Genomic DNA, 26,926 nt, shown 5'->3' with positions numbered 1-26,926 from the left:
AGTGGAGATCAGTCTTGACAGACTTTACACTGGGACCTTAGAGGACTCTCCCAACACTGGTTCAGCTGTAGGTGCCCACACCAGGGAAATACTGCCAGACTCAGCAAGCTTCTGACTTCTAGACCACTGCTCACACATCACCGTGCTTCTGTGTCTCAAGACCTTTATGAGGGCTCTTTCTAAATTCTAATTATACGTTTTACATTATAGGCAGCTCCAGATTCTTCATACATTCTGTACTTCCAATCTTACATGCCTGCTTGTTACTATATACAATCATGTTATATAATTATGTAATGGCCTATGTATATTATGGTACATATTTAAACAGAATGGATCAATTTTATTTCCAATATAATTGACTGAAATGGTGGTATTACAGGGATAGGTTCTGCCCAGGTACAGTATAATTTGGAACACTTGTGTCTTTCCAAAAATAAAGCAAAAACTGTTCGGCAGGAAAGCTGTGAAGAACTCCTCCAGGTTCTTAGGGGGGGTTCTGTGCTAGAATCCAGAATTGATGCTCTCATTGATATAGATCTGGCACTGAAGTGGCAGACTATGGCAGTCCACTGCAGTCTGCATCCCTGTGTATGATGGAACTGCGAATGATTGTCTCCAAATTTTCTTGTGCGGCTGGCAAGCAGGGTGTTGTGGAGCAGAGCAGCTCTAAGTTGCAGAGGGGTGCGGATGGCTTTCTTCAGGCCAGTGCAGAAGGCAGGAGACCCTCCCCACCTCTTCATCTTCTGTCAAGAGATTGGCCTGCAGGCCAAATCAGTCTGTATGACTTCTAGGGGATTATTAGGGCTTCTGGAAGAAGAATTAAGGCTTTCCATTACTTGTGGTAAAAAGAAACCCTCAAAACTTTTTAAAGTGGTTTTAACCAACACAGTACTGCCTTCAGAGAGAGTCTGCATTTTTTAAAGCTCTTGAACTTTTGAGAGAGAGACTCTGAACTTGAGCCTTCAGTCTTTCACCTAAACCTTCCCATGGGTACACAGAGAATACACAAAATTGCCAAAAGTAACTGTTTCAATGCCAATGTCATTAGCACTGGAGGGAGGAGTGACAGCATCAGCAGGTGAGAGCTGAATGTTACAGTTGAGGAAAATGGACTGGGGAGAGAAAGGGAAAAATATGTCGGAAAAAGATAGGAAGAAAACCCAAAAGCTTCAATAGCATTGACTTAATGAACTTGTCCTTCCGTTTGGTAAGGCTGAATGCATTGAATATCATATAGAGCAAATGACAAATACAGGTAGAAGTTTACTTACTGTTTTTTTTGTCCCCTGGGAAGCCTATGTCTTCAGTAGATGCTGCTGCTGATTGTGTTTAATCCAGAAACGATTTCTGTGTAACATTACCAATGACCTCAGTGGAAATGCCACTGCGCAACAAAGAGAGTGTATGGTTTTAGATATGCAATCCAGCTCACAACTGAACACACCTGAAAAATAAATTCAGCCTCGTTACAGCAAATTCTCAAGGAGTAGTCTAGTTTTAATATGAGAAGGTACCTTTCTCCTTTTTCTCATGGGTTAGAGAAGGCCTTTCTTTCTCTTCCCCTAAATAGGGACATGAAATGCCCAAAGCATTGCAAAAGCAGAAACCTCAGAAACAGTGCAGGTTTCACAGTGAGCGTTTTCAGCCAGCTCACTCTGCAGCTCACCAGATGCAGCCATCCCAGCGTGCAGAGTCCAGATGCCAGTTGGTGGGTCAGTTGTCCTCAGCATGTGAATTGCCTGCATAGCAGTTTCAATGCACCCCTCTGAATTTCTCAGTCTGAGCTTCTCTTTCCATTCTTAAGGTGTTTTTTTCATTTTACAGGCCAAAATCCAGCAGATCCCTTTTAATCTTCTGGTGCTACACACATGTACTCTCCACATACTCAGAAACACTGATTTTATCTGCCCCTTTCCATTCCCTGGCTGTATCAGAGACTGTTTTCTTGCATATCTAGGAACAACTTAGAACCTGTAGCTTTGTATTTCTTGTAGCTAATTTTTATGATGATGACCCTAACTAATTTCCTGTTATCGGTATGCTCTGATGTCTCAAGGACCTGACCAAGTTCCCACCCCCCCCAGTGAATCCTTGCATGTCATTTGAGCTGCGATAAGGGCCTCTGTGCATGCTGTTGCAAAGATGAGCTAACACATAATAGCTTTACCCCCTAGTGAAAGAGAGCAAAGCTGAACATGTCTTGCCTTCTGTTTGCCAAGGAGTGAGGATATTCCAGAGTAACTTTCTGCAGTTCAGCTGTTGCTTAGCTCCTTGGTAGCTCAGTTGGGCATTTTGATCTCAGAAACCCTGGAGCTGATTTTATTTCAAAAGAAAAATGAACAGGGGACTGGAACAGGAGAATTCTCTAGTTGAAATAGGAGGAGCACAAGGAGCCTGCACAAACACTCTTATCTTCACTGATACTCTGCTTGCTCACACTGCCCTGTCACAAACAACCCCAGAGCTTTATCTTCTTTCAAAACACGTCCAGACAGTTTCCAACCCCCTCCAAAAGATTTGCAGCAGAAGCCCTTGACCTTGCAAGCTCCCTTTCATTATCCTTAGATCTGTGACTTCCTTAGGAGCACTGCCAAGCCACTACCAGTGCCTGAAGAAGGTTTGAAGAACTGATTTTTCGTTAAGCCACAATACCCATGCATCCCCAGATAATATGAGCTGTCTTTTCCAAGTAGATAAATAAGACTAATGAGAAACCACCCCAAGTATGTTCCTTCCGCCCCATAGACACTGTCTCCACAAATATAGCAGGACCTTTAGTCCTCTCTGGTGAAGGTCTGAGATGCTGCTAACATATGGACTATTTCTGAGCCAGTACTTCTGGATACTGAGCTGCCCAGTACTGTTTTCTCTTATATCCCTTGTAAATCAGGTGCAAAACATTTCTGGCTCCTGTAGTGCCATGCAGCAATACTTCAGTGTGAAGGTTTACTCCAAATCATTGTAGCATAGATGTGGTTTTCCTCCTATTGTTGTTTTGAGCCTTATTATTTTTCACTGGAGCCAAAGTCCCCTTTCTCTTCTCATAGTCCTGGCTACCAGTTCGAGTACCAGCCTATCGCTTCTCAGTTGTTTGCATATTTGTGCATTAAACTGACCTACATCTCTTTCTAGGGAGTGGCAGCAGATGGTCTTTAGGCCATCCGGCACCTTAAGAAGTTGCCTGAGTGGCTTGTGGATCACAGAAGTGGGAGTTGCTGGTTGCTGGCTAAATAGTGTGCAGCTGAGCTCCCTGGGGAGTGCTCTGCTTGTCTGTATAAACAACTTCCGGTCAGTGTGAGCCAGCACAGTAACATGCAGAAAGTAGGTCAGACAGGTTACCTTGGCAGCAATAAGAACATTTGTTTGGGACCTACTGGGATCAGGGGAACAGCTACACCAGCCATCTCCATTAGCATTGCTTCCCCAATGGGAGAAGCTGGTCGATTCACTGGAGGGGCACCATGGTGACTGGCGCTGGAGCACTTATCCCATGAGGAGAGACTGAGGCAAGTGGGATGGGGATGTTCAGCCTGGAGAAAATACAGCTTTGAGGGCCCCTAACTGCAGCCCCACAGTACCTGCAAGGAAATTATCAAGAAGACAGAGACAAGCTTTTCATAGGAGTGTAAGGTGGGAGGACTAGGGGCAATGGGCACAAGCTGAAACAAGGGAAGTTCGGGCTAGGTATAAGGAGAAACTTTTTCACCATGAGGACAGTCAGGCAGAACAACAAGCTTCCTAGGGGGGTCAGGCAGTCTCCATCCTCAGAGGTTTTTAAGACTAATATAAAGCCGTGAGAGACACAGCTGAGCTTGCTTTGAGCAAGAGGTTGAACCAAAGACCTCCCGTGGTCCCTTCCAGCCACTGAGTCTATGATTAAGAATCAGTCAGGCTTTTAACAAATCCTGCCCAAATCCCAGGTTGCAAAGGGCGACAGCTGTGAGCTCAAATTATGGAAAGCCATCCCAGTCTTTCTGGTGCAGACAGAAAAATTGGATCAAGTTTGACCAATCTATAGTCAATACAGACAAATTTCACACAACACAACATGTCAAGTGACTGAAGGATTAAGACTTAATTTTCAAGGGTAGCAGCTGTGTATGAAACCTTCCTTTATTTTCTCTTTTTGAGGGCCCGAGTCTCTAATCTCTTGTGCTGTCTTGTTGGAGCAGGGAATAGCCAACACAGCTGGCTTATGCTGCCAGCTAGCAGGCAGACTCCCTGCACGCCTATCAGAGCGGGTCCCCTGCAAAGCACACATTCAGTCTCTGCAGTGTTTGCTCCTGCTGTGTCATTCTGTCCTTCCCCCCTCGCTTGGTCTTCCTGTCCCTCTTGCCTTGGTGGCAGGATTACAGTACCAGTGTCCTGTTGCTGGCGTGCCCTTGCCTGAGCTTTCTGCCTGACTTTTTCTCTGCTCAGCTCTTCTCTTTGCTCCGGTAAGTCTGATGAACAACTTCATTGCCTTCACTGCTTTGTGGCACAGTGCAAGGGCTTTAATCTAAGTACTTCCCTTTGGGTCTGTCAGCCCACGTTTTCTAGGAATAGCCTTAAAATCTTGGGCACCATGTGTGTGATATGTGAGGAAAACAGGCAAGTATCTAAGGCTGTCGGTAAAAGTAAGAAATGCTTTTCTAAAGAGTCATCAAAAAAATTTAAGCTGACTTTGGTAGAGCTTGCCTTTAAGTGAGACTAGGGGCCATGGCTGGTTTGCTACAACAATACATGATCAAGACTTGGGTGCTGCATGAGAAAGTCTCAGTCTGATTCTTTCCATGCTTGTATGGAAACCTGCCACGAAGCATCCCAACTTTTGTTTAGTTTTGTTCTAGAAAATTGTGCATAAATCATAAAACTATTCAAATGTAGCATGTAGTTGATAAAGCTGATTTTATCAACACTTTCTGAAGTAATACATAGGACAGTGTCTAGGCTATAACAAGGCACTTGTATTTTTCTGGAGGGTAATTGGAGCTACAGTAGTGTGGGCCATTCCACAGTTTAATATGTGCTACTTTGAGGTGTTAGTGTGGTTCAATCTGGTGTTACGTCAAGGTAAAAATTCAGATTTTTATCAGCTTATGCTGTCTGGTGTAAGTACATGGAACACTTTGGTTTAGAAAATTGTGTATGTGTGTATGAATTTTGAGCATAAAGTGCTAAATACCATTACTTATTTTAGAAGTTCTTAAAATAACTCCTGGCTGCAGAGCAGGTGCCATGTGTCCTTCTGTGGGATACATGGGGAGGCATGATAAATATAGACCGGTTTGTAAACCCTCCAGAAGTTCAAGTCACAAGAAGGGAAGGAGGAAGCAATTCCCATGAGAAGGAAGGGGAACCACTCTGTTTAAAAAAGGTAAACAAAACTCTACAACACTATGCCAGACAGTCTGCCAGAGAAACTAAGAAGAGGATGTTTTATTTGTGCTTTGTTCATGCCAGGACAGTGCCTCAGCAGCCGTGGCCACTTGGGCGGTGTGAGAGGTGGGCTGACACAGCCCAGCACGGGAGACGTTTTTCCCAGCAGCAGAGGGATGCCTACGGCAGCTCTGCTAAATCAGGCACTGGCTGTTGCCGACTGACCTTTTGCATTGGAGGTACTGGCTGATTTCAAAGCACAGCGAAAGCAAACGGTGCTGTAAATGTGAAATGTTAAGGGATAATGGTCAGAGACAAACAAATTCAGGACGTTAGCAGACTGAGCTTAGCACACCTTTTTCTGTTGTCTCTGAGTGCAGCTGTGGATTACTCTGTGTGCTCAGTCTGGTTTTGTGCCTTTGGGGCTGACCACAGACTGCTGCTGCCCCAAGCACCAGCCTCATTGTGGGATGGCAGGCATGGCCATGAGCCCTCCTACAGAAAGGCATCAGCCTGGGACCGGTGTCTGTCACCTCCCACCTGAGACTGGAGGTCACCCATGCCCCAAGGGGCTCCATTGCTCTCCTGGGTTATCCCAAGTTTTTAATGGAGGAAGGAGAAGAATGGAGAAGATCCTCTCCCACAGGGGAGGCAGCAGCACCCTCTGGCTCTCGGGGGTGTTTCCCACTGGAGGAAAGAAAAACCAGAGTGACTATCTGTAGGCAGCAACCACAAGTGTCTGGGATCAAGCTTCCATTCCAAACAGCAGGGCCATGAAAGATACTGATCTCAGGGCTGTGGAACAGGTCCAGGATTTGGGAATACAGGAGAAAAAGAGTAAGCAAGATGCAGCGCTCAGACTCAGTCAGATAACTGGTCAGTCCTCCCCCGCACCATAAAACAGAATAAGGCCGTGTTGGAAATTCAGGTGCCTGGAGACAACCATAATGATAGTAGGAGTTGCAAAACTAAAGAGGTGAATAGTCTAAAATTAAGCAAGTCTAAAATCCCTTGAGGAACCAAGGAATTCCTCTTCTGGGCTCAGTCACCTAATTTTTGGGCATTACTGTGTCTGAGATACTGTATAATGTAAACACTTTCGGTCTTACTGAGAATGGCACCAGAAGTCTTTTATGGCCTGATAAGGAAGATGCACATCAAGGTTAAACAGGCTGGAGCACAAGGGGGGCTGGGGCCAGCTGCAGTAAAATCTCCCAGTGTCAATGGCTGTAAGTGGGCTGCTCTCAGCAGATGAGAGCTGCCCTGTGTCCCTAAATATAAATTCTGTGATGCTGTGAAAGCCATTATGCAAAACAAGGTACAGACGTCTTAACAAGCACTGTGTTTGTGCTTGAAAGTAGTTATTAGACCTCTGGTTTAGCCTGAAGAAGAATGGAATAAAACAGTAAACTCTTTATTTGTGTATGTAAATACAGTTCCCCGGTATGACCTGGCAGGCGGGCACCCTTGGGTTAAAGGTTCATCACTCGGTATTTCTGTGGTTCCTGCCCGCTCACTGTTCCAGGCTGGAGGCCTGAACCTCAGCAGATGTGAATTTCCATGGTTTCAGAGACTGATTATAACTAATCCCTTTCTAGCCAAGAATGTATGTTAGGGAAGATTTCCTGTGAGGCCAGCTTTTAAACATCTTGTGTCCTTGATTCTAAACATCCAGTTTCTCTTTCATTCACCCATGTTTTTCCCTTATTGCTGAGAAACACCATGCATAAATCAATTGCTGCTTTTGATTTAAAGCCTACTGTGTTTGCAGGCATGCTTCATGATTCACGTAGGAGGAAACCTTTAGCCGGATGGTGCTGCTCTATGAGTGATGCACTTGGGAGTTGGGAGGCAGTCAAGGGAGAGATTTGGGGTGCAGTGAGAACTGCATTGACTTGTGCCTTCTGACAAAGAGGGGGAGATATTCAGAAGAGAAATTCATATTTGGAAATGGAGCATTTAGCAATCCTGTTCTTCTGTGATGAACGTATTACAAAAATAGCTAGTTTAGACTGGGGATATAATTTGTGAGACTTTTGTTCTGTCTAGACAAGAGCTGGTGATCCTGGGTTTTCTAGCTGATTGATCGCCAATTGCCAATTAGCTCAAATTAATGAATACAACTGTAAACACTAGTCTGAACATGTCAGAGATAAACACATATTTTGTGGAGCATCTAGCTTAACATTTACAGTAATCTTACTGACCTTGAATTAATTGGCAGTCAATTAACTCTAGTTAAAACAAGATCACAAACTGTAGTCTAACATTCATGCTATCTGGAATTTTTTACCTAAATTGCACATGTAGGCTCAAATCTTTCAATATAAATTAAACTCAGTGTGACAAGAAATCAGATGGATATAATTTTACAGTCGCTTTGCAGTGATATAATGACCATGCCACAAGCAGGAAGGAAAGAATTGGATGGATCTGTCAGACAGGGTCTCTCTGTGAGACCAGGTCCAGTCGCCTTCCCAAGCCGTTCCTGCTGGTGAGTTGTACCTGTGGGAGGACTGCAGGGGCATGGATTTATAGCTAACAGTTTTCAAGCACATCCTGAGGCCCACTCAGAGCTTTCAATTATTTACTTGAGAGATGCTAAACCATAATATTTGATTATCTTATCTGTAAGCCCAGTCAAATAGCTAGACAATCACATCTTGAAAAACGTTACCTTAGCAATGGCCGTCACTGCACTTCCAAACATCACTTTGACTGTGCATAGTTTAATGACAAACACCGACTCATGTATTACAGTAAATTACATATCTCTTATCATATACTGCCTTTGGCCAAGTTAGTTTATAATTTCGAACACTATAAAAATGTAAACACCATAGAAGATATACATTATGGCCAACTGAACGGGGAACAAAGTGCTTCCCAGTTAGCTCTATGTTTTCAAAGCAAGTTGTCTTTTAAAAAATAAGACAGCAGCCACCTCAGACACTGGAACAGAACCAAGAAAGCAATCTTCTTCCTCTTGTCGTTCTCCACTGGCACCATCATAAATCATATCATTAAAGAGAGGAACAGAAATCAGCTGGAAAAAGGGAGAGAAAAGACTCATGGCTATAAAGAGTAGAGAGTACTGTAGTCAATCAAAAGTGGGAGCTAGCTGCAGTGAGTGACCCAGCTGTGCACCCCCCATGCAGGCAGTGCAGTGGTGACAGCAGCACTGCCACCACTCTGAGAAGGAAGGACCCTTCTCTACACTCAGTTTTCCAGCTGCACAGTCAAAGATGCTGTGTCTGCTGGCCCACGCCTTGTAGTAGCTATGTGCAGGCACCCAGGGTGCTTTCACTGACACCTCATCGCCAGGTCCTGGGTAAGCCAGAGCAGCCTCTGGAGGAACACAGACATGTCGGGAACTCTGGATTCACCTGGCTGAGTGCCGCCACTCAAAGACATGGGAAAACAAAAGTTTCCCTTTGCAAATCAGGAACAAATTATGTGAAATTCACCCCCAGAAAACAGCATACACTATCAACCCATGTTATACCTGTTCTCTTTTACTTCACTAATTTATTCTGTATTTGTACTTTGTCAAACAAACTGTCAGCAGCATGCAGCAAGTACAAGAGAAGAGCAGTTTATAGTTGTTTATCTTACTCTTTGCTGTTATTGTGACAGTACCAAGCCAGGCCACTCATAGATCAAACACCAGGCTGGCTTCTCCAAGAGCACAGCCCAATTTTTGGTACACTGGCTTAATTTAAAATATTCCTTTTTCATTATTATTGACTTGAGATGTGCCAGTGGGGAAGAAATAGGAAATGAAACTGATGCAGCTCTGAAGTGAAGCTGCCCATATCAGTAGCTAGTGTTGCACGTAAACAGATCAAGAAAAGTAAACATATGGCGAATAGTTCAGGGAGGGAAATGATATAAATTACTCAGGTGTCATTTTGTGTGTTATTGCTGGCAACAGGAATAAAAGGTTTTGATTTTTAAGTATTAGGTTTGGGCATGTTTTTCCTCTTGGAAAGTATATAATTTGCTTTTCTCCCTGCAGGCAAATCACCTTGGTTGTTCATTTAAGTGCGACATATTTATCAAGCCAGAGGCAACCGATGAGCTGCCATCCCAAATTCCACACAAAATCACTCATGCTGGCCGAGCTTTGCGAACAGTTTGAAGACTAATTTCATGTACTTTAAAATTAACCCTCCATTTGTTTGCTGTCAGGAACTGCACCAAGCATGGAGAATGAGCAGTGTCCCACCTCGCCCAGGCAGGACATCCAGGGGCAGCGTGGGGACAAACCTGCTGCCAACTCACAGCCCCCAGCTCCAGCCCCTGCAGAATTGCCGAGCACCCGGCCCGAGTTAGCCATCTGCGACATCTCAGAGGAGCTCAGCCGGCAACTGGAGGACATTATTAAAACCTACGGGTCTGCCGCAAGCCTGATGGAGAAGGAAAGTGCTGCTACAGGAACCGACAGGCCTGAAAAGGGAGACCCAGGCAGCATGGAGGATGTGGAGTATGAAGATGCAAATGAGGAGAGTGAGAAGGAAAAGCTGGCTCCTGGAGATGCTTCCAGAGCAAAGGAGCCCAGTGGCAGCAAGGAGCAAAAGCTAGAGAAGAAAATCCTGAAAGGTCTAGGCAAGTACTTATGTACTTACACTGTCCTTCTGCAAACAGATGTAAACCCCTGGTCCTTGCTCTTTCCCATGTTAATCCTCTGCCATGGATGACAGGGACCTCTAGTTACCACTGAAAACTACAATATAACTTTTCTCTAATTGTTAATTATTTTCATCAATTACCTGACAGATACATGTAGGCTGTATCAGATATTAGTCCTTTTAAAAAGACAAAAGGTTAGGATTATATCACAGAATTCTGATGTGCTACTGGGCCACCCAAACTAATTAGCCAAAGCTCTGAGTCTGATGACACGCTGCAGAAAGTTGCTTCTTAGACAAAGGACAACACGGTCTCTCATTTGTGCCTCAGTAAATTTTTTCTTCCCCTGATACCTCAGGTACGACCTCTCACCAGGCATAATGGTGCTACTGTGTGGTGTGGGACTCTGCACAAAAAATTCACTGTCACGCCCAGGTTATATTTCATCTAGCAGAGCTCCGGACTCATCACAGATTATATGAAATAAGCCAATATTCTTATCGTCTCTAAGCACAGTGCTTAGAGAGCACCTCGGCCATGGCAGGGCACTGTTAGCTGAGCTAGAATGAGGTCTCAGCTAGTTTTTGTAAAGTATGTCCTTTCTGCTGGGCAGCCACTAGAGAGCAATGTAGCTACATCCCAATCTAGCAAACATGCAATTTATTTCCCTTCTTACATTTAACTCCAGCCAATCTTCAAGCCTCTCCTTTGCGTAAGAGTCCAAACCCAACCACAGACTAAGCCTATAGAAAAATCACTGCCGGACGTTCTTATGGACAAGGGACTATGCATAGGACAGAGCACAGATTTTTTTTTTACCCAAATTCTTTGAACATCCAGGAGAAATGAAGTTCCTTGGTTTCTATAGCCTTGTCTTTTGTGCAGTTATTGGTACCTCTCCAAGATCAGTGTAAATACTACCAAAGCACAGTTCTCCAGCTGCATTTGCAACTGCAGAATTTGATTTTAGCTCTTTTCAACTTATTTATACTGGTGCCGTAGAGAGATCTCAGTGTGAAATAGTGGATTTTCTCCACAGGCAGTACTCATGGACTGCACTAGACTTGAAGGAGAAAAAGTCCAGCCTAAAGCAGAAAGCAAATTTTCTCTCACTGTCTCAGGAAAGAGGAGCATTTGGAAAAGCACGGCCAAGCCCCTGGCGCCACAGCCAGCTTTATCTCCAGGGACACCAGGGACATTTTTTATTTGATGAAGAAGTGGTGTTCAAAGCTCCAGCTAATACTCAGGGCTGAAATGAATACCAAGAGGTATCAGAAGAGAACCAGTACATAAATGGCTATGCCGTGATTTAGCCATGCATGCTCAGATAGTTATTAGACTGTCTCTGGTATCCATACTCTCTTCATCAATTCAAGGAACTGATTTACACCACTATCATGTAGCCCAGACCAGGCTGGAAGTACTCACTACTCTCTGTTTCCATCCACACCGTAGTCTCCATACCTAATTTAATCTTTCTTATCTCTTGTACAGATTGAGCAGCACAGAAGCTGAGTATACCAGCTTTGATCAGTTTTTGCCTGCAAAGAGATCTGGGTTTTGAGCCTTTGTGGTCCAGACCCTTTCCATCCTATTCCAGTCAAATGTGCCATATATGTGACCCAGTCATGTTGCAAAAACATTAAATGAAATTCAGATTATACAAGACAAAAGCATTTCATAGCCAACGCTTTTTGCTAGAAGACGGCACATTACTGAGGTCTGAAATGGAGGAAAATTCAAGTGTGTTTGTTCTTATGGGGAGAAATAAAATGCAGAAATTCACAGCAAAAATTAGTCCCTTCCTTCCAAAATGCATCATTTCTCCCCGAGTTTTTACAGATTCATGCATCAAGCAATCAATTTCATAACAGTACATCAACTACAAATGACCTCTACCATCAAATCTATGCTTTTTTTTTTGTTTTGTTTTGTTTTGTTTTGTTTTGTTTTTAAGGGAAGGAAGCCACCCTACTGATGCAAAACTTGAACAAGCTGAATACTCCAGAGGAGAAGCTGGACCTCTTATTTAAGAAGTATGCTGAGCTGGTTAGTACAGCATGTTTTTTTTCTGTGCAAAGTGTCTATACAGGAAGGTATAAAAAACATATGCCATGCAGCACGGGCAAGCCTCATGTAGTAGTAGCATCTGTCCTGTTAAGTGAATCCCAAAATAATCATAAGGGTCAGATAATCAATTATCGGTGAGAAGGAGAAAAGAAGTAAAAAATGAGGAAAACAAGCTGGACTTTGGGTTAAAAAGTTGATGAGGCAGAATATTTGTACTTAAATGTGAATCTACCAAACTGACCCATGTTGGAGACTACTGTCTAGTCTCCTGCCTTCACTTTCTGCAAGGAGTTTTGTATACCTCTGTAAGCAGGTATTGCTTTAATTTACGTACCAGTGATTTAATCAAAATGAAAATAATACAGGGCTTACTATAAAATATTAGGAAGTAGAAAATCAGAGAATAGAGAACTGATTGCTAATCATGAGATAAACCACAACACAGTGAAATGAAGAGTCAAAGTCCCTGCCACCATGTCACCCCTGTAACAATGCCACCTGCCTACCCCTGTTCTCTCCATACATAAGATGGGTTATTTTCAGGTCAAGTGTTTTCTTCTAAGTAGTTAAAGGACTCTATGGCCATAAGGTGTGGAAATCTTACAAATGAAAAGGCTGCAGCATTTTACAGTTTGTGGAGTACTGAAAAATGTGCCAAGCAGAACATTGACTTTATAATTGGTTTTATGCACAGATGTGTCCATGTCTCATCATAATGTAAAGTTCAACTCTTCCTTTTTTTCATGTAAAATTCTCTGATTTCATAAATTGTGCTCGGGCCGTTTATGGTTTAGCTTGTGCTTAAAGGGACTTCATACCCCTGAATTAACTGAAATAGGTCTTCTTCTCCCTCTATTATATACTCTCCACTGCATTCAAACATCATCGGAGCCCTGTATAAAACAGGGGTTTTATTGCTAGTAACCCATGCAGGAGAAAGGTGCTAAAACATAAATTCAGAGCATTCAATTTTGATATGCAATGTCATTAAACCAAATATTTTAATAAATACAACTAAAAGCTTGTTGGAGAAAGCCTTACGCTGCTCACTCAGCATGACTGAGGGGTGTAGTGTGATTAATAACCTGTCAGCCATCGGCTGTAGTAGTTACCACTCTCCATGCTTCCTCTTGTCCATCCCCATCACACACTTCGGGTCGCTTTTTGGTTTGCTGAGTTGTTTTCCATCCAGATCAGTTCCCTGGTCTGGTGAACAACGTGGTGACACAAGGACTTGTTGCAGCACGGCCCAGGGGAAGGTGCGGCCGTGTGCCAGGCTGAGCTGGGTGCTGGCAATAGCTTCAGCTGCATTAGGTAGTGCTGCTGCTGGCTGTGCTTAAGGGGCTGTCTGTACTCGGGTACCCTCTGCAGCACCAGCCCTTCCCCACAGCCACCCAGCTATATGCTATTTAACTGTTAGCACATGCCCTGGCACAGTCTATAGCGATGGGTACAGCAAATGGAAGGCATCAGGGAAGAGCACAGACTGGTGTGAAGGAAGCTGTGCCTGTGGGGATGGGGAAGCAGACACTGGAGCCATTTGGGCACAAGCTGTGACACGCTACTCACCATCAGAGAACATTATATTCACTAATGCTGGTGTGGGCAGAGTGGTTGGGGTTAGTAAAGCAGACTGTGCTTTACTTCAGCTTTTGCCTACAAACAGCTGTTGCAGAATTGCTTGTGAACAGTTTATTTGCAAAGGTTCTGAGGGTCTCACAGTTGCTGAGAGCAAGAACTATACACAAATAAAGAAATACGAGTGTTGTCACTGGTCTGCAGTGGAGTCAAGATAAAAATTTTTCTTAAATTGAGAGTTTATCTCCCTCTAGGTGAGCCTTCCAAAATCAGAATTCCTTCTATCTGTAGCTAATTTTAGCTAATATTTCATGAACTATTCTTAAAAATTTATCATTGACAGCCCTTTTGTCATTCCAATTTACCAGTGAATACCCTTCTTCAGTGCAAAAGTGACACCATGTCTTAGACATTCCTGAGAACTTTGAAATACAAGTTTCTAGTGCAAGTAATTTTTATTGAAAAAAGGAGAAAAAAAAATGCCTGGAAGACTTCTCATATCATGATTAAGACTATTTTATTCTAAGCCCCCTATCTCAAGCACAGCTTGAGTGAATCATCTAAAATTTAGATAAATCATTATCCGCTCAGCACAGGATGCACATGCAAAATGTGAAGCAAAAAGAACCTTTTTTATGTTTTTAAAAGGAAAGGGGAAGGGGCCAAAATCAAGCTTATAAAGGAAAACAAATCTCAGCCTTAATTACATAGAGGCTATTTTTTCCCTACAATGCTGGAAAAATTATTTCAGCTAGTGTAGCTTGATTAGATGCAAAAGCCCCTATTCTGATCTATGGGGGTAGAAACACTCAATATGCCTGCTGAAAGTTGGGCTTAAACTGTAAATATATCCAAGCTGGTGATTGCATTGTTTTGTGGTATGCCTAGCTGTGATTTGATTGATAATACACAGAACTCTACTGTAAGCATAAATTACAGAACATCTGCAGAAAACAGATCCTCAGGCAGAGAAAGTGTAAAATATGATGCCTGCTGACTGTCTTGTTTGAGCTGCACATCATTCCCCTGCACTCACAGGCTTTGTCAGTCATACTGGCTTTAATAATACTAGTGGTACCATATTATTAGATAAGGTAACCTTAATAAGCAATGGTTATTGTTAAACTTTGCACATCACAACTCACATGCCTCTGTTTTTCAATCAGAAAACATCTGGACTTCAGAAATATCTCACAATGTATGCATGCCTGTAATACAGCAAGGAGGGCTGCTGTGTGTTGGAACAGGAGATGAAATCTTTAAAAGCTTCAGAGGTGAAATGATTCTTTGACATGACTGTTATGGTGTTAATTTGAAGTGCAGGACATTTTTTCAAAACAGCTAGTAATAGGCACGTGTCAGAAGAAATGACCAGTCTGTGCAGGGACTGCTATTAGCAATTCTGTTGCTGCCCCTCATCCTGCTTGAAATTTAGCCTCCTCTCTGCCACCCCTCAAGGGAAGGCAGAAGCCACACATCCACAGGAACAGCAGGTTCCCAAGTGAATGTCAGGGACTGTTCATGTTTTCTTCAGTAATTGCATGGAGTCAAAGAGCCCCAAAGAGATTTGATTCACCATAACCCACCCCCATTGATAACGAGACCTCCAGAAACACAACTGACAGATGCTCCCACATGCTCCTTCAAGTAAGAGGAGCCTGGCAAGAGGAGGTGCCCACGCATTGTTTTGGGGAACTCTTCCCTGAAGAGCATTCTCCTCCATCAGCAGCAAAGCCCACGCACAGACGACATCCCTGGTCTTCAGCACCTCTTTTGCAGTTGTCTTTTCCAGCAGGTTCCTGGGTATCTAGGAAGCCACTTCTTTTTCAGGAAGCTTCAGAATGAGCAGCTATTGTGTTATCTCATGATCTGGTGAAATCTCACCATGTAACTGGCTGCTCCAGTTCCTAATGTTGAAACAAAAATAAAAATCTCACAGCTGTCCAAAGAAATTCAAACCAAAGAAGGAAGGACTGGAATGGTGCGATGAGAGTTTTAAAAATTATGTTCACCCACTCACACTACAGCACACTTGGGACTGTTGCAGCGAGTAGGCTTGGGACTCCCTCCAGGATGATCATTCCTCTTCCATTAGGATTGATAAATACAAAATATTTCCTAAGGGTTTAAGAAAGTGTAAAGACTTTCCCCAAACCAAAAGAGCTCATTTTCTTTTCTTTCCTGTCCCTCATTGTTTCATTTTAATCCCTCTTCCCTGCCCAGCTCGAAGAACATCGTGCAGAACAGAAAAAGCTCAAGTACCTGCAGAAGAGGCAGGCCCAGATCACCAAGGAGAAGGATCAGCTGCAGAGTGAGCATAGCCGAGCCATCCTTGCCCGCAGCAAGCTTGAGAGCCTGTGCCGGGAACTCCAGAGGCACAACAAAAACCTCAAGGTGAGTGGTGTCCTTATTCAGGTACCCGGCAGTTGAGGGGGAAGAAGATGCTGATGCCATCCCATCTTGCTCTAGTGCCAAATCAAAGAGATGTTTGCATCTGCACCTGCAATACGTAATCATAGATACACTCTGGTCCTGAGGCCTGTTTACACCAAGACCCCTTTATTCCTCGTTTGGAAATATCCAAGCACTTTTGGACACTGCGTTTGCCCACATTAGCTGTAAACCCTCCCTTGTCAGGGAGTTCAGAGCAGGGAAAACCAGAGGTGCTAGCAGACCAGGTCCCTGAGACCACGGATGGGAATGCTTGTGTGTGGACAGAACAATCGGAACACCAGCTTTACTCCAGGGGACTCACAGAAGACTGGTGGGTGTTTTCATGTAATTTGAGCACTTGGGCATTTCAAGTGATTCTGTGAGGGTTAGTCAATCAGGACATCCGCCTCAAGACATCAAACCTCAACACAGGAAGAATGTCAACACTGTGGAATTTGTGTGGATTACAAGAATAGGTTCAAAAAAGAAATTTTCAGGAGTGTCAAAAGGCTGGGATCCATATGCCATGTCTACCTATTGCTTGGTGCATCACGCCCTTTAAATGTGAAATTTATAATATGATTATGCTTCTTGAAAAATTATAGGTTCAAGAATATATTTCTGTTGTGATCTTTTTTTCTGAGTACATGTTAGTGATGGTGGTGTTATTATACAAAAAGCCTCTGCTTTGATCTATTCAAAATCCTTCTTCATGGGGATATAGTTATGTATAGAATTACACATACGAATTGTCAGCAGCAAGAATTTCACCTGATATAACCTCTGTTAACTGTAATGGATTTTCATTCATTTCCATCAGCTCAGGAGTGAGCCTTCAGGGTCTAGCTCGGACTTTCATTGTACGTTGTTAAGAATATAGCTGAGAGGGGAAATGGCCACATATACACTCAAACTGTGCATTAACAGAAGGACAAAGCCAGATTAACAGGTAGTTAGGAAAACTAGAAGCAAATCTCTGTGTGCTCAGGTATAGTAGTGCAAAGCTGGTAGTGCCAATTAAATTTGTGCCTGTCATTTGTACCAAACCTGAGCTATACCTCGATTTTGATCCACACTGATTTACCAGACTGTCTTTGAGCAAAATATTTCAACAGAAATACAAACCAATTTTAAAGTGATTTAAGAATACAGTGTACAGTGCTTTGCATAGATCTGAGATTTCTAAACCAAAGAAATCAGTTGAACAAATCAGTGGAAACGGAGTTTAGAGAAAAACTCATTATATTTGGAAAACATATTTGGAACAGGTTTTTTTGAATTCCTCACATGATTTCCCATCTACCACATGCTTATTAATATCACTACTAGGGATCATGATTTTTCCTTTCTCTTTGCGTATAAATATTTCATGACACATTTCATCTTTATGTTTAGGAAAGTCTCTTTCCAACATCTTTCCACTTGTTGGACTGTTTTACTTTGGGATTAGGTTTAAATAAACCTATCCATTTCAGACTCAGTTCTGATTTTTAATTCTGTACCTATGCCAGGTGGGCCTGAAATAGTACCTGAGCTGATCTTGTAGTAGGAAGAAGTGTGCAAGTTTTGGCCACTTCTCTCTAAGGATTTGGAGACCTTTTAAGAAACCCAGAATACTAGCTTTCCTCTGGCTCCTGTGCTTTCAGTGTAAAAAAACCCCAAAGTTAAATAAGACAGTAAGACAAAACACACTTGCAGAATGAATGAAGATTAAATTAATAAACAAAAGCATTCAATATCTTTATCCAGTTTTATCTCTCTAAGAATTTTAACATAACTCTTGGAATATTTGATTTTAAGCTTTAGCTCCTAGAAATCTGTGAATCTCCAGAATCTCATCTTCTGTTTATTTAAATGAGTCTAATTTTCTTTCACTTATGACTGTACTGAGAGGGCCCAAAACAGGAGAATCCATTAAATGTTATTTTTAAAATCTCTTGCTTAAGTAATTTTTATTTTAGTTTTGGCAGGACAGAGAAGCTGATTCATAATTCTTTAGCACTTGGGATTAGCACTTCTGATTACATTCCAAAGCATGGAAAATAAAAAATGTAGGAGATTGTGTCATTTCAATAGCAAAGGAGAAACCTGGCCTGTCCAGATCACAAACCTCCTCTGACTTGGCATGTGGTACAGTATATGCACATCACGTCATGTAAATGTCATCTTCACTCATCTGGTGTGTGGAATTCCCATTAAGTGGAGATCGGTGCAGCCAAGTGGTGATGAATATGCAATGTGGAGCTGCACTGAAAATCCACAGGGCAGATCAGAGAAGAAAAATTTCTGGTTAGTATTGGATACTGGCCTCAAAATCTGACTTACTTACAGTCCAGCTATTCAGATTATTTCGTCGCAGTTACACTTCACAGCAGAAAACAGATGTTTAATTCTCCCTCCAAGAAAGGCGGAATAAATGTTCATGAAAGAGCAGAATGCGTTCCCACTGCAATAGAGAGCAGCTCTGCTAAGACCAACAGCAACTTGTTTCTCTGCATGGTGTTTGTGTTCTGCCAATTATCTGACAGCTTGGTGGCTGTTTAGCATCTTGTGGTGACATAAGCATCTCAGATACCTTGTCCTTCTTGCTGCCAAGCATGAAACAATGACTTTCATGCAAGTGTCACAAAAGTCAACAGCTTCAATTATGGGGTCAGCTCCAAACTGGCTCAGACTGTGGTGCCTGGGAACAGAGAGAACAGTTCATTGAAAATGAGGAGTCCGTGCTCATGTTGCCTTGGCTGATACGACTTCAGCAGACCAACAGTCTTGAGCTGCCCCAGGGATGTATGAGGACATCCTGACCTTCTGTTCGCAAATTATCTCACATTCCAGTGATAAATCTCAAACTACAAGATATCCTGGTCTTAATTTTACAAGGTTTTATTCAATTCATTCTTACATTTTAGCAATGTAAGAGAGTGATAGCAGTATTGCAGTAGGACACAAGAGTATATCTTTGATAGGGTAGGTATGGAGCAAAAGATTAAGAAAGGGCAGAGGAAAGAGAACAATAGTTTATGGCTGGGCTTTAGTCTTCCAGAACTGAAAATCTTAAAAGAATTTACAATGCTTTATTCTTCTCACTAAAAGTGAACACCTAATTTAAAACTATTAAAAGAACAAGCAAAGTGGAGCAGCTGACAAGGCCAAGGATGGTTTGCATGTGATGAATTCACCAGGATGATGCTGAGAAGTCACCAGCCCAAACACCATCTGCTCTGCTCCCTATAACTGAGCAAGCCAGGAGCTCTGGAGTCCACACAACCAGGAGCTCTGGAGTCCAACACTTCAGTTGCAACAGCAGTAGCACAAACCAGGAGTCAGTCTTCAAACCTCCAGTTTGGGGGAAAACTTAAGGATATTACTTTACACTATGGCATCTTGAAATGTAAAGGACAAAGGAGCCTATTGGAAAAAAGGGCATTTTCTCAGGTTACAGCAACAGGTATAAGCAAAGGGTTAGGGCAGTAGCCTTGTGATAACAAAACCTGGGTGATGCTGATGACTTGGGGTTTGCCAGACTGTGCCTGGCCAAGTGAGGAGGGTGAAGGGGAGCTGGCCCCACAGCCCCGGAGCAGAACTGGCAGGAACACAGGGTGGCACCATGGGCATCCAGCCTCCTCCCTGGCTCCGGTGCAGATGCAGCCTCAGCCACAAGCTTTTACAGCTAGTAAAGGCTCAGGTCTGAAGCAGACACCTCCAAAGACCCATCACTATTCCCATGGTATTATCAGTAGCACCTCAGGGCCTCTGAGATTGAAATTGCATTAATTTAGGGACAGGGTACCAGCCCACCATCAGCGGGGTGCTGGCAGCATCGCAGCCAGCTCTGGGGCACAGCAGAGCACTGAGGCACAGAGGGATTTGCTCCTTGGTGCAGGGCAGAGGCAATGCCTGTGGGTCTTCACACAGTGTCGTAGCCACGCAGTTGCCTTTCTGCTCGGCCAGCTCCTCTCACCCACACCCGCCTTTAATCTGTAACTGGGATCTCAGGGATTTAACAAATCTCTGCCAATTTATGAGGGATTCTGAGGAGCTCTCTGGGACACACCCCAGCCCCCGCCCAAGCAAATATCCTCCTCAAATATCTTTATGTCTGAAACAGGAGAGGTCAAGAGAAATACTGTGCCCTGCAACTAAATACTTCCTGGCTCAGTGTCTTTAACCATGAATCTTTGTATTACAGTCTCTGTGTTCTGTATAATTATTCTGCCTCAGAAGAGAGGATGAGCAGGAAATAAGATCCTCTGAGTAACACATGCACAGGGGTTTTTTTGACATTTGCATGATTGCTACTCTCAAGATGTCTCATTTCACCTTGTAGCAGAACTACTTGGTGTGACAAACACACGATCCACCAATTTTTTGTTTTATATTCAGCTGGATTTATTACTCCAGAGAGCTTTAAATCACAGCAGTGACGTGTTATAACACCATTTGGTCCACTGAAACAATAAAGTGTTTTTGAGGAAGGATGTTTTGAAGCCATAGACATAGGACTCCAGACATGCAAGTTCAGTTTCTCGCTCTGACTTCTTGAAGTGAAAGCACCTGTTCACTCTTCTTCCATCTCAGGGCTGCACCTATACAGTAGAAAACTAAGAGGTACGAGCAGTCTTTTAAACAGTATATAAGCAGTAAAATGGAGTTCTGACTTGACTGAAACTATCTAGGAATTCAAGTTAAATTTGTCAATGTTTCAAACAAAATTAAAAAGGACGACATTGTAAACATCCCCTTTCAAAAGAAAATTAAATGTTTTGTTTTGGGAATGCTAAAGCCCAAAACATCTTCTGAGTAGCATTTTTAACTCTACTTTGGAACAGCATTTCCATTTCAATATTGTACTGAAAAGAATTAAACAAAAAGTAACTATGAACAGAAGACAGCTCAGTTTCTGGTCAGGTAAAATGTTTCAGGCTAACTCAAAATAATTCTCACTAATTAAAAAAAAATAATTGGAGAGCTTCTCTTACATCTTGCTGCAAATTTTTCATGTGTCCAATTTCCAACCCAGGTACTGAATCAGGACCCCCTCCCAGGTAATTTTCCCAGCTCCATCTGAAATTCTTTCTTCCTCTTAAAAGTGGGAGTCTTACTGGGCTCACACTTTGCTTTACTCTGTGAGTACACACATGTTCTTGTGTAAACTGCAGAGCACAGCAGGGCTTCATGGTGATTTCTGTGCACTAATGGCTCCAATACCATCCTCCCATCATCCAAGGCATTGTCATCTCTATCACTCCACGGTCAGCAAAAGGACAAACGGCCCCTACCTTGAACAGCAGTTGTCCAAGGTCAGGCTTGTGTTGTGCATGCTAAGTAGAAACTGGGTTATTTGGTATTCATCTTACTTTAAGAGTAGGGCCTGAATCAACACCTTTTATGTCACATTTATGATATAAATTATACCTCATTAGCGTCAGCTAAGGTTTTATTCTAGTGTATTTATAGAAAATATCCATATGCAGTGTTATCAGAGACTTTTATGTAAATGACTATGCTAGTTGAAACCTTATTAGAGTATGCCATTTGCATGCTGTGGAGTGGGTTCTTAATGTGGTTCTGGCATGATTTGTAACTATGGCAGATATGGTCCTAGCCAGTGTATATCAGGATTACATTCCTCAGAAGGGCAGTCTGCCCTGGAAGCAAATGAGCAGGGAATAAAAATAGTCCATATTTCTGGATCCAAAGCAATGAATCCAGATTCTTTATTCATTGTCTTTAATATAAACAAATCGAAAACAGAATTTCAATAATGAGTAAAGAAATAATAATAATACATCAATCTTTCTCCAGACAAAATTCTGATTATCTGTTTTGATTCTGTAAGAAACAGCCCACAAGCTTTCCTTGATTCCACTACCTAATAAATTAGTGCAAATATTGGCATCAGTTAAAAAGTTAGGGCAGGAAAATTGAGGAGTTGGGAGGGATTCTATAGAAAATGACGGATTTCTCTTAAAAATGAAAATCCCAGAGACCATAAATTTGATATGAGGATTCTTAGTTAAAAGGAGGCATTTTAAAGGGTGATTTTTTAATGGAATCAAAAAGCAGTTTGATAAAAGAGCTTTTGACTACTTCCACTAAATATCTTATTCCAAAGCAAAAGCTCTGCTGCAGTATCATGAATCAAGACATGCACGTATGTTCCCTTTTGCAGGCTTGCTTTGATCTGAAACTCTGCTCTACATCCATCTTTATAAATGCAAATTCTTAGTTCCCTAATTTTTTCAAGGCCACTATGTAATTTGCTCTGTAAATTTAGAATCATGCCTAATGCTAGAGCAGATGAAAGCAAGAAAATCTCCAAAGAGGAATGCAAACATGAGTAATCCTTCAAAGGGAAGCCTTATGCTACTCTGAAACAGTATCTTTCTGGAACCGCTTATTATGCATCGTACTTACATGACTGCACTCTCTCCCATTTAACAACAGGAGGAAACAATTCAGCGGGCACGGGAGGAAGATGAGAAGAGGAAAGAAATAACTAATCATTTCCAGGGCACGCTAAGTGAAATCCAGTCTCAGATCGAGCAGCAAAGCGAGAGGAACATGAAGCTCTGCCAGGAGAACACGGAGCTGGCAGAGAAGCTGAAAAGCATCATTGACCAGTATGAGCTGCGGGAAGAGGTGAGAGCAATGCCCTGGCTGCCTGTGGGGACAGGCAGCAAACCCAGATTCCCCAGGGGAATGCAGAAAGCAGAAAGAACCCTGGCCTCCCCACTGGCTATCGCTTGGGTGTCTTGTGAAGGTAGTGAGGGTAGCCCCCACCACACCTTGCCATCTGAGCTGGCCTATGCATGCAGCAAGCCTGCCAGACTCCACATGGCAAACTCTGTGGTCAAGGAGTTGTGTGGGCCAGCACCCTGCCTACAGCACCCTTGCTGCTGCGGTGAGAGGGGCCGAGGCACCCAAGCAGCAAGGAGTGCCAGCTGCCTGCTAAGCTGCCCCCTGGCCCCCTCACAGCTCCCCTAAATCCCCAGGGACCTCCCCCAGCACTGCTTTCCTGCTTCCCCTCAAGTCCCCACCGAGCATGTCCCATATCCCATCTTTTTGAACAGCCTGTTCTGCTGGTTGTGCCAAATGCAGGTTGCTGAGGAGGGCTCTGATGTAAATGCTTTGACTCTTCCCCAGAAGCAGAAAATCAAGACGATGGATAAAGGAGGCCCTTCCCATTGGAATAGATTCTTCTTTGCAGGCACAATGTTTACCATAAGATCTAGCAGATAATAGGCAGATGGGAAATTATTCTTTCTGTAAACATTAGAGTTGGTCAGAAAATTTTAACACAAAAAACCCAACTTTCCAGTAAAATCCCAAACTACCATTTTTATCTTATTTTATGACAAACAGTAACAAATATCATAGTGGGTCTTTTTATTGTTTCTAAATACATTTACTGTCAGCCTCAGTGCAACCAGACGTTATCATGCTGAATAAAACATCAGTGATCTGCCCTTACAATCTGGAATGCCCAATACAATACATAAATTTCCAAATCTGTTGCATCATGTATGAAGTCTTATGATGAACAAAGGCAATGTATATTCCTTGTCTTGTGGTTTCTATGTGAAGAAATTGTAAAGCAGAGGGATGCACTCAGAATATTTGCTCCTGCAAGTTTTACCTAAATGAAGCAAGAGTGAAGAGGGCTAGCAGCAGCAGTCACCTCCTGAAGGTCACCATGGAGCCAGACATTTTTACAGGCTGGGGGAGGCCTCTGATTCATCTGGTCTGACCTCCTCCACACCCCCACTCATGTACCGTCACCCAGGCCCTCCAAGCCCACGTTGCACACGTGTGGCCAGAGCAAAGGGGGTGTACAGGGCTTGTGTCACAGAAAGGATGGCATGAGCTGTGCACATGCTCCCAAGCACTGCAGGTGAAATGTGTCTTTACACATTTATCCACACAGTGGCTTAGATCTGCTGGCCACTTAACAGCTCAAAAGAAGTATTTCCCCTGCATATTTGTTAATGATGAGCAGTTATTTGATCTTCGCTTATGTTGGATTATACTGTTGACTTCATATGTAGACCACAGAACTTGCAAAGACACTAAGGCTTTTTCTTTTTTTTCCTACAATAAATCAAAATAGATCATGTAAACAGGTTTCCCTTCCCATGCAAATTATGGCACAGTTTCTTCTTATCAGTGCTGTAGTTTTTCAGTAATTGCAATAGATGGGGAGTCTTCCTATTTTGCAATATTTTTGTCTCATGAATGTTCCAGTAGATAGCTGTACATGCATGAGCATGAAGATCTGTGTACATAATTAAACTTGCACATTCAGCGGAACTTATTTTCTTGCAGCACCTTGATAAAATATTTAAGCACAGAGAACTTCAACAGAAACTGGTGGATGCCAAGTTGGAGCAGTCTCAGGAAATGATGAAGGAAGCCGAGGAGCGACATCAGAAAGAAAAGGAATACGTACCTATCCTTCTAATCTGTCTGTCTTTTATCTGACTTTAGGCCAAAATGAGCCTTGCATGCTATTTCACTAATATATTGGTTCTTCAGGTCCGAGCTGTGATATATTAGCAGAGAGGTTTTTATTGCTACTGTCAATGCTCAGTGTAAAGAAACAGCCCCTGAAAGGCTGCTTTCATTGGCATTTACAGGTTTTGAAGCAAACTGCAGAGCAGTAGGTTAGAGCAAGACTGCTCTAGCTAACTCACCGTTACTACACAGTTGATTCATCGTGACACTGAGTCAGGTGATGCCATTAGTTTTCAAACAGCTCTGATATTTGATACCCCATCTCCCCACATGATAAATGAGCACATTTAAACAATCAGAGAGGAGAACAAAAACATGAGATTAAAGTGAGTTGGCTGAAGGCTGGTATCCTCCCAGGCTCCGAGCCTCCCCAGATGTCCTCCCGTGGGTCCCGTTTTGCCAGCAGAGGCGGCCACAGGAGCTGCTTGCTGTGACAGAGCTTCGCCTTCTCTTTTGCAGAGGTTCCCCTTCCCCACATTGGTCTGTCAGTGCCTCTGTTGGGCAGGAAGGGTCTGGATTCATTTAGCAGCCCTGTCTGCCATTCCTCTCTACTTAGCAGAGGGGACACCTCTAGGAGAGGGACGGGGAGGAGCAGCTCCAGGTAGGATATTCCCTGCAGGCACAGCTGGGACAGAAGGAGAGCACTCCTCTCTGGTCTCACACATCTTGAGACTCAATCAGACCAAAATTATTTTTTTTCAGGCTGCCTGGTATTTTCACAGCAATCCTCACACCTACAAAGTATCAGAGTTCAACCTAGTCCCTCTCCTGGGTGGTGGCAGCAGCTGAAACTCCTCAGGGGGAGCAATGAGCTCTCATCGGCTGGAAGAAAGCTTTAGCTTTCACCAGTCCTTCAGCTAACTCAGGAGCAGCATGAGAGAGCTCTAAAGAGAGGATATTTATCCCCTCCCCATATCTGGAAACAGATTAATTAGCACTAGCGTGCACAAGGTATCATAAAATATGGATGCAAATGTGGGGGTCTAAACCTTGTAGCTAGAGCACAGCAAACACCTCTTACAAAAAATTGCCCATAAGAGCACTTATCCTCTGTCTCTGCACTGATCTTGCAGCTGGGAGACCCACTCCTGCTCAGCTTTACTCCTAATTAAAGGCTGAGGAGGAAGACTGGAAGCTTCTCCGTGTGCACATCTGCATGTCACTGCATGACAATTTGTGTCCCAGCTGAGTTATTCCCTGTCACTGTGAGGCCTATGTAAAGCCAAATCCCAAAATTTCATTCATGACCATTGATTCTTGTCAGATTCAAACCCAAGGAAACATTTCCAAGAAATCCCTTACAAGGATAAACAAATTTGGGCTTATTTTACTGCTGTCACTGGGAGTTTTGGTACTGAGCACCACATTTCAGATACGGGGACAAAAACAGAAGATGTGAAAGACAGACATTATCTCTGTGGAAAACTGACACATACAGACTTCTATCAATGACCTTTCTTGCTGTGTGTCACACAATATGAGTTTTGGGGCTACCTGTAGCCTATAACCAGCCCTGTTTCTAGCCAAACCTTCTTTGTATATTTTGTCCAGAACTGATATACACAGTTTTGATACTTTCATTTCTTTTAAAGCAGTGAAAGTCATCACCATCTACATTTGGGAGTGAGAGATTTTCTTTGTGTCTTTGCTGTGTGTATGACTAGTACCTATGAAATAACAGGTTCAGAAAAAAGCTACAAAGCCTTTAAGCAGTGGGTGTATAATGATATGCACCATGTACAAAGAATATTTTTTCACACTGTCCAAACTCATGCTTAAAAACCCTGTGTTTGAGGTAGGTTGGCGGTGTATGGCTGTATCACCTCAGAGCAAGGTAGATTTAGCTGAAGAACTGAAGTGACTGGCCAAAAGCCATGCAATGAGTCAAGGCACAATTAGCATGTCATGATTCATCACAGGTAGCCCAGGACCCAGAGAGCTAGCCTACACTTGTCTCCCACCTCGATCCTATTGCTGAGCTCTTAGTCCCACCCACCCAGCTATTGTGCTAGTGTCTGTGGGAGTAATGTATATATGTATGAAATCAAGGTGGTTTTGATGGAGTCTTCTAATTTAGTTGTATCTCTCTCCAGCTCAGTAATGTGCAAAGTCAGAGCCTTACTGCATTTCAACATCCTGTCATTTGAGGGAACAGCTTTCAGAACCTTTCCATACCATTTATTACATCCCTGTGCCTGACTTTTGCTTCAGGTTTTTGCAAATGTCTTTAAATGAAAATTCTTGTATTCTTTTATCTGTTTGATTACTCCTTAAAGGCTCACTTTGATGCCTTCCTAGGCAGTTCTTCCATGTAGAAATCTTTGCCCCTATACAAAAC

At 42.9% G+C, this 26,926-nt stretch overlaps 1 protein-coding gene across 1 annotated transcript in view; it reads left to right on the top strand.

The window, feature by feature from the left end:
- The first annotated feature begins 4,333 nt into the window (after nt 1-4,333).
- The window catches only part of TXLNB (taxilin beta), a 36,490-nt gene continuing 13,897 nt past the window's right edge, over nt 4,334-26,926 (top strand). Inside the window, exons 1-6 of the mRNA XM_074896449.1 lie at nt 4,334-4,439; nt 9,553-9,969; nt 11,951-12,042; nt 15,865-16,035; nt 22,522-22,716; nt 24,400-24,519. Of these exons, the coding sequence (XP_074752550.1) occupies nt 9,567-9,969; nt 11,951-12,042; nt 15,865-16,035; nt 22,522-22,716; nt 24,400-24,519 (981 nt within the window). The 5' untranslated portion in view covers nt 4,334-4,439; nt 9,553-9,566. The remainder of the gene's footprint in view (nt 4,440-9,552; nt 9,970-11,950; nt 12,043-15,864; nt 16,036-22,521; nt 22,717-24,399; nt 24,520-26,926) is intronic.

This window comes from Athene noctua, chromosome 1 (genome assembly GCF_965140245.1).
Source record: "Athene noctua chromosome 1, bAthNoc1.hap1.1, whole genome shotgun sequence".
NCBI classification, from domain to species: domain Eukaryota; kingdom Metazoa; phylum Chordata; class Aves; order Strigiformes; family Strigidae; genus Athene; species Athene noctua.
Note: the sequence above shows the minus strand (reverse complement) of the source record. Positions and strands in the feature narration are given on the sequence as shown.